The sequence below is a fragment of the Juglans regia genome, chromosome 12 (assembly GCF_001411555.2).
Source record: "Juglans regia cultivar Chandler chromosome 12, Walnut 2.0, whole genome shotgun sequence".
Lineage (NCBI taxonomy): Eukaryota > Viridiplantae > Streptophyta > Magnoliopsida > Fagales > Juglandaceae > Juglans > Juglans regia.
The window spans coordinates 21908467-21916580 of NC_049912.1; the positions used below are offsets into that span (position 1 = coordinate 21908467).

An 8114-nucleotide genomic window follows, 5' to 3' on the forward strand; every position below is an offset into this window, starting at 1 on the left:
AGCCATTGACATCAAGATTTTAAAGCTTATTTTTTCCCTCATCTCTGTTTCCTTACATTTTAGGCACAAAGTTTCATCTCAGCGCTTACTGCTTGCATGTATTAACAAAAGTTTCTTAAATCATCACAACTATATTTGCAGCATCAGCCAAACCTAGACTCGGAAACTGAAATTCTGTCATTATAACTCTGTGTGTGTGTGTGTGGATTTTCCCAAACATGGGCAGTTGAACTTTTGACTGTGGTTTAAAGTTTGGATTCATTCTTCCACGCGTATCTGCTTTCGGATTCATTCTTTACACAGCTGCATCTGGTTTTGAAAAAGCTTTTGAGGATGGCACTCTGACATATGAACTCAACTCACCAAAAATGGGAGTTTTTTGTATTAGATGTGTAAAATTGTACATGACTTCTTAAGAGCAAAAGGACAATAGAAACTCATCAAAGCTTTCTTTACTTGTCAAAACTGCTCAAGATCTGTGCAGCCCACTGTTGTTCTCCCACAAACTAAAAACTACTAGGGCTAGAACAAGGAGAGATCGGTCGCACAGACCATGTGGGCCTGCATTCGTTTTAGCCGAATGGGTAGAATCTCAATAAATACACTCCTCATGCTGTGTCGACTTCTGTTATCAATCACTTTCCAGTGAAATGAATAATATCTGTTAAGATTTTAATCGTTTTACTATCTATGAAGTGAACTGCTGAAGAGGATCTTTTTCCAAGATGATGTGGCTTTCATGTGACGCCTTCTTCGACATACAAGGCAATGCCTTTGTGTAGCCAGCTGCTCAAGTTCATTCCCATATAGAACATTATAAAGGGGCAAAACATATCCCAATATAGCTAGGCCTCTCTGCAAGTCACAGCAATATTACTTGCTTTGCTGCATGCTTTTAAATCCATCTTATGGAAGAAGCTTCATCTTACTTTGAGAAAACAAATAAGCAAACCCAGTGGCTAAGGTTATCATCATCAACCCATGGATGTATCAAGACCATGGCGTCTTTTTGTTGAGATCAGGGCAGGAAAAGCCATTTTGTCTTAAGACCCTTTGTCACCATTCAAATGCCTTTTTACTGATAAAGCTAGCGGTTCAAAGGGATAAAAGGAAACATAAGGGGAAAAAAGCCAACATGAAGGGTTTCATCATGGTTTAGGCTTCTTAAGAAGGAAAAATTAATTTGGTTGCCCATTGATGGGGTCCAAACGTCTCTAGAGACAATGTCAAAATTTAATATAATTTTTTTTTAGAAACGATATTTGAAGTCGTGGGTGTGCAAGTACTACGTAATCATTATGAAAAAAGTGAGTAAATACGGTATCTACATAAAAAAATTAATTTTTTAGTAGTGAATTTTATTCTTTTTCAAGACGATTGCATGGCGTTCGCACACTCTACGATTATTCTTAGAATTACTCATTTTTTTATCCCATTTCGCAACTCCACCTTTTCAATATAATTTTACTCTGAAATTCGATACCAAATAGATAATAAAGAGCATATATAATCGATTTGGCTTAAACAACAAGTTGTAAGTAATGATCTCATATTCTCATATTCTCATGTCACGCATGATATCGGAATACTTGATGAAATCAAAGCATGTTTTAACTGATGACTTACTTTGTAACCAAGCATGTTTTTTTTCCCAATCCTTCACGTAGAGCCTAATAACTCAATTTTGTACTCAACAACAAGCTATGGTAGATTAATGATAATGTTGCCTATTTATTTGCCCCTAAAGCAATTGCTACGGGCAACACCATCTATAATGTAATACTTACGTAACACTACTGATATGATAAATACATTTTCGAGGTTATTTTTTGTTTATTGAATTTTAAAGCTTTTTATAATTAATGTATATATGTTGCATCAATAATGTTTAGTAGATGTTTTGTTGACGGTGTTTCAAATAAGTATCATATGAAATTATGTCAGTTTATAAATTTCTTTTTATAAAATTTCTTTTAGACTACTCTTTCAACAATTATCTCCTAAATTATCAAAAAGTTTCCATATGCCCATTTTTTCTCTCAATGAAGACGTAAAACCCCAAAAATAATAAATTATAAATATATTTTCTGAAAAAGTATTTTATTTTATTTCTCATGTTTTTATGTTTTTAGTTTCTGTTTTTTTTAAAAAAAAAAAAAAAACTGTTAACAATTCATTTGGAGGATCCTTTTATGTATTTTATATAACATTATAAAGGATGAGTCTTTTTCATTTCTTTTATTGGCAATACAAGGGATCAGTCGGGTCGGAGGAGATGGTATATCTGCCAGCTCGGATTACTTGATAAGGGAGGGTAATGATGGTAATTCGGACAACAAAGACACGAAACGGTAAACGAATAAATTAACAAGGACACCAATAAATGTCAGTATTTATTTATTGAAAAATTGTAAACTCAAAATGGAGTGAAATCTGACAACTTCATACACACCTCACTCACTTTATCCTTTTCCAATTGTATAAATATAATAATAAATTCTATTTATTCATCTTTATTTCATCATTTTCTCAATATTCTAATTACCTTTTACTTTTGAATCTTATTATATAGAAGACTTATGTAATGTACATCATTTAAAAATACATAATTTTTTTTTTATTTTTATATAAATATTTAAAATAAAATAATAAAATAATAAAATCATATATTTTTAAATAACATGTAAGAGCGTGGAATTTATGTCTAAAATTTTTCTTTTTACTTTTTGTTAGAGTGGGAAAGCTTTTAAGCGAAGCCAAATGTTATAATTTACCAGAAAAACATAGCTCACAGCATAAGCTCCGTGGTTAAAATACCAATTTATAGAGGGAACTAAACAAAGTTTTTTCTAGCCTTAAGACCACCGCTCTCTGCACTTTCTCCATTGCTTATTTGCTCTTCTCTCTCTCTCTTTCTCTCACCCTTGAAACAAACAGAGGAATCAGAGCAGAGAAGTTTTAATGTACACCCACCTCCTCTGAAACACACCCTCCCCCCCTCCCTCCCTCCCTCTCTCTTTTCAAGGCTGAGCAGTGTAGGGTCGTCAACTGTCTCTAGACCATTTGTTTCCTCTGTGTTTGCTTGGAACAAACTCCCAAAAGAAAGAGCAGAGGAAAACCGTCTCTGGTGTTGCACTTGTAATTCACTCACCACATTTTAGCTGCCTCTGTTTCCGAGATCTGCTCACAAACCGTTTTATTTATTTATTTCCATTCTTGTGTCCTTGTTCTATTTGAGTTGAAGCTATGAGTAAAGAAGATTTTGTGAAGATCCAGGTACTCTCCCACTCGGTCATTCTACCATTTTATCTACTTTCTTGTTCTTTTCCTTCAAGAGCATTGCTTCAGTGTGAAAGAAGAACAAAGCTCTCATATTTCTTTCTATATTTTTCGTTGAATACTCATCCTGTAAAATGTATGCTCGTTTCGTATAACAAGCTTGGTATTTGATTCCATTTTAACAGTATTTACCTTTGCTTTATGTTTTCTTTTTTGGCTTGCTTGTGCATGCAGAAATCTGTTCTCAAAGTGAACATCCATTGTGATGGATGTAAGCAGAAAGTGAAGAAAATCTTGCAAAAAATTGATGGTACAATTCTGAAACCCACCCCCTTAACTTCTTCCCCTTTATTTTTTCCTGTGCCGAGCTGATTTTTGGCATATGTACCCAAATTTTTGTGCTTTTCTTTATGAATTTGCAAATGTTTTACGTTTAGTTAATGGGTCGGCTATTATTCCCTCTGCCAGGCGTTTACACCACCGACATAGATTCAGAGCAGGGAAAGGTGACAGTCACCGGAAATGTAGATCCAGCAGTTCTCATGAGGAAGCTTGCAAAGTCAGGAAAACATGCAGAGCTCTGGGGCAATCCAAAGGCCAACAGCAACAATAACCAAAACCTCCAGGCGAATCAATTCAAGAATTTGCAAGTTGAGAATGGCAAAGGTGGGAACAACAAAGGTCAGAAGGGTGGTAACAACCAGCCCAAAGGAGGACAACAGAACCAGCAACAGCAACAGCAACAGCAACAGCAGCAACAACAACATCTTCAGCAGCTTCAGCAACTTCAACAACTTCAGCAGATGAAAGATTTCCATGCCCTTAAGCTGCCCCAATTCAAGGACATGAAAATGCCCACCAAGGACCAGAACGCAAACCAAAAGGCGGTGAGGTTCAACTTGCCAGAGGATGATGATGAGTTTGATGATGAGCTTGACGATCTCGATGATGAGGATTATGATGATGAAGACTTTGAGGATGACATGGATGATCTGCAGCTTCCCCCCAATAAGATGAAACCTATGACGGGTAATGGTCAGGGGCCTAACATGATGATGTTGAATGGTATGATGAATAGAAATAACCCACAGCTCATGAATGCCCAGAAGAGTGGTAATGGTGGGGGTAATGCGAAAAAAGGTGGCGGCGGCGGTGGAGCCGTGCCTATTCAGGTGAATGGCATGGGTGGAGGAAACACTGATGGAAAAAATAGTAACGGAGGAAAGAAAGGCGGCGGAGGTGGAGGCGGAGGTAATAATCAGAATCAAGGTGGCGGTGGCAAAAATGGTGGTAAGAATGGCGGTGGCTTACCCTCGGATACCAAAAATGGCAACAGTGGCGGTGGGGCAAACAACAAGAATGGTCACAATGCTGCTAATGGAAACAACACTAATGTCAATGGGGGTCAAAAGAACGTTGGGATGAATGTGAATGATGTGGTTCAAGCTATGAACAATAGTGGGATGCACAGCATGGGTGGTCCTCCTGGTTCGGCCGGAGCGAACGTGGGTCATATGCGCAATATGAACATGCCCATGGGCCAAATGGGCAACAAGCCAATGGGCCAAATGGGCAACATACCCATGGGCCAAATGGTCGGCAACATGCCACCTATGGGCCAGATGGGTAACATCCCAGCCGTCCAAGGCCTTCCGGCGACTTCCATAAACGGCGGCGGCGGCGGATATTTCCAGGGTGCAGGGCCGGAGATGATGCCTGGCAACCCATATAATAACCAGCAGCAGCAGTACTTGGCAGCAGTGATGAACCAGCAACGGGCCGCGATGGGGAACGAAAGGTTCCATCCCATGATGTATGCGAGGCCCCCTCCGGCGGTCAATTACATGCCACCACCGGCATACCCTTACCCCTACCCACCTCAGCCTGACCACTACTCCCACTTCTTTAGCGACGAGAACACCTCAAGTTGTAATGTGATGTGAAAAACTTTCGCTGCTGTGGGTTGACATATTTGCTGAAGTTACTGGTGGAGAGGGTGGTGATCATGGCGGTTCAGTTTATATAGTTGCGAGGACATCAAGTTCTTATGCTTATCTTATACTTGGAAATCGATTTTTAGTTTAACACCCCCCCAAAAAAAAAAACATAATTTTCTCCAATCCCCGGAGTTGAATTTGGTCATGTTTCTAATCATCGTAGGGAGAGTTTATAGATAGGGTGTAAAAATGCTTGTAGGGGAGAATGAAATGTAAGTTAAGGGCGGTGGCGGTGGCGGTGGCGTGCAGGCTTCGCTTTATGAGAATGTTCGTATATGTTTATATTTTGCAGCAAGAAATAAGGATAAAAAAATTTCTAAGGATAAAAAAGGGTGCTGAATAGAAAAAAACAAAGCGAGTTTTGATTGGAATTAGCCACTGTAGCGGTGTGCACACCCGTAATTTTTTTTTTTATATGCAAAATTCACCATGTCAGACACCTCATATACCTCTTTCTCTCTCGTCTACGACTCTCGTCACAAACTCTCACTCCAGCTCTCTCTCACACGACTCTCTCATCAGTCTCTCACTCCTATGCTCTCTCGCTTCTCGGGTCTCTCTCTTATCAAGCTCTTTCTCATCTCATCAAAGTCCTTCCTTGAGTCTTGTCTAAGTCACGTTTATTTTTATAAATTTTATCTTATCTAATTATTATAATTTTTTAAATTTTTAATATAAAATAAAATAAATTTTTTAATTTTTTTAAATCTTAAAATAAAAATAATATTAAATAATATTTTTTAATAATATTTTATTTAATTTTTTAATTTTAATCTCTTTTCATTTTACCTATTTCTAAAAATAAACTAGGCTTAAATAATTGCTGTTTCCAATATTTTTCCAAAGCGTTTATTATTACTGCATTTTTTTATATATAAAAAGAATATCCTTATGTATTATCTTTTAAAAAAAATAATACATAAAAGATTTATAACAAATAAAAAAACTATTTTTTAAATAATATATTTGATTTAAAAAAAAAAATGCTAGACTTGCAGTACCATAAGACTATCTATCATTACACTTTATCTTTTTATCATATATGTATATATTTTGCATTCCCAGCACATCCATGTATCGCAGAATGTGGCTGGAATTATGGATGTTTGGGGTCTTGTGTGGGGCTTACAGTATGAGCTGGCCTATTGGAGGACTGGGAGTGTAAGAGGGACCCACCAACTGTTAAATTAATAGTATTTTGGCCAGGGCCTGACATCAGACATATCCACTCATGACGTGAAATTAAATTAATTAAAGGAAGACATTGTGGTAGAAGAAGTACTTGTAGGTATATATATCATGTATGTATATATAGTTGTGTACGTACGCTTTCACCCGATGAGGCTATAACGTCTTGACAAAAGACAAGCTAACAACTTTTGAATCGAAAATCTAACGGCGTTGACACTTCGACACGAGTTCTGGTAAAGAGAGAGAGAGAGAGAGAGGCAGCGGGACCCATCACTTGTGTCATGTATTGGGTTTTTCACATGATGTTAATGGTGGGGTCTCCAAATTCCATCATCTGTCTAATCAGACAGGGATTGTTGCGGGGCCCTCTTACGTATCCAGTACTGTTGTACACTTTCTGAAATCTGTTTTTTTTCTCAAATGGCAAACAAGGTTGGATACATTTGCAAGTAGTATTAATTAATTAAAAGATCACAGGGGGGATATGGATTTTTTATTCTGATCAGGATCCACTGGATTTTCAAGCTTTTGTAATTGGTTGGGGATTCGGAAGTCTTTGGATATTTGTTTACGCCAACTTGTATTTCAGAGGCCAGGGTTCGACGGGGTGCTGCCAGTGGAGAATCCAGAAATTTATTGTAGGAGTCAAGTTAAAGATTATAATAAAATATTTTTTATTTTATTTTTAAGTCAAAATAATTTATAAAATTATTTTGATTTTATAGAAAATAATCAAGATATTTTTTTTTTTAAAGAAGAGACGATCATAAAATAAAATTAATATAATATTATTAAATCATAAAAAATTAATATATATATATATATATTTCAAACTTTTGGGAGGGCCATGCCCCCCCGCTCCTTCGTAGGTCCGCCGTTGGGTACTGCTGCATTGCTGCGACCCAGCTGAGACAAGCATTTTAATGTTTCGCAGCTCGAGATCCAAGATTTGTTGAGCTAGGGTGTTTGTTTGGTTACGAATCTAGCTTTGTTCGGGTGCAATAATGTTCATTCCCCCTACTGGTTCTGGACCATTCACCAGAGAGTGCATGCATGCTTCATCTGGGTTTGATTCAAAGTTCGAACGGTCTACATCTGCAGAACAGAGTGCGCCAAGTGTCATTCATGCCGGACGCCACGTCGGAGGAGGAAAGACGACGATATTGACGGGCAGGTGAGGAATCACATGGAGGGGTTACGGTACTTACTGCTTACGTGGGGTCGATTAGGGTTTTGGGGGGTCGTGAGCTAGCTAGCTTTCCGTCTTGTTTGGAGGGAAAGCATAAACCTAATGGATACAGTACTCTGCGAGAGCTTATATGAGTTAGCACATGAAAATGATGGCACGGCAATTCTTCTAACGCTCCACAAAACCCTAAAAAAGAATCCATCTATCTTTTAAGGTATATGACAGCAATGTTTCGTAGATGGTTGATAAAAAACCAAACAAGTTTTCCAACCCGAGAAAGTCGTGACACTTTTGCACCAACCAATGAGAAATCATTAAAATCTAGTAATTAATAATTATATCAGTTCGTTCCTTTGCTGTTGGTTAAATTTTCCCCAGTTCATCTGCGAGCTGCTTGCTTTTGGCCTTTTTACTTTTTAACCCTATATTTCGGGGAGAAAATCCGGGGAATCCGAGAG

General features: G+C 37.6%; 1 protein-coding gene across 1 annotated transcript; it reads left to right on the forward strand.

The window, feature by feature from the left end:
* The first annotated feature begins 2841 nt into the window (after positions 1-2841).
* LOC109005887 (heavy metal-associated isoprenylated plant protein 33-like) lies at positions 2842-5589 on the forward strand. The gene is made up of 3 exons (XM_018984974.2): positions 2842-3276; positions 3514-3589; positions 3748-5589. The coding sequence occupies exons 1-3, from the start codon at positions 3247-3249 to the stop codon at positions 5220-5222; spliced, it is 1581 nt and encodes a 526-aa protein (XP_018840519.1). The 5' UTR covers positions 2842-3246; the 3' UTR covers positions 5223-5589.
* The last annotated feature ends 2525 nt before the right edge of the window (positions 5590-8114 follow it).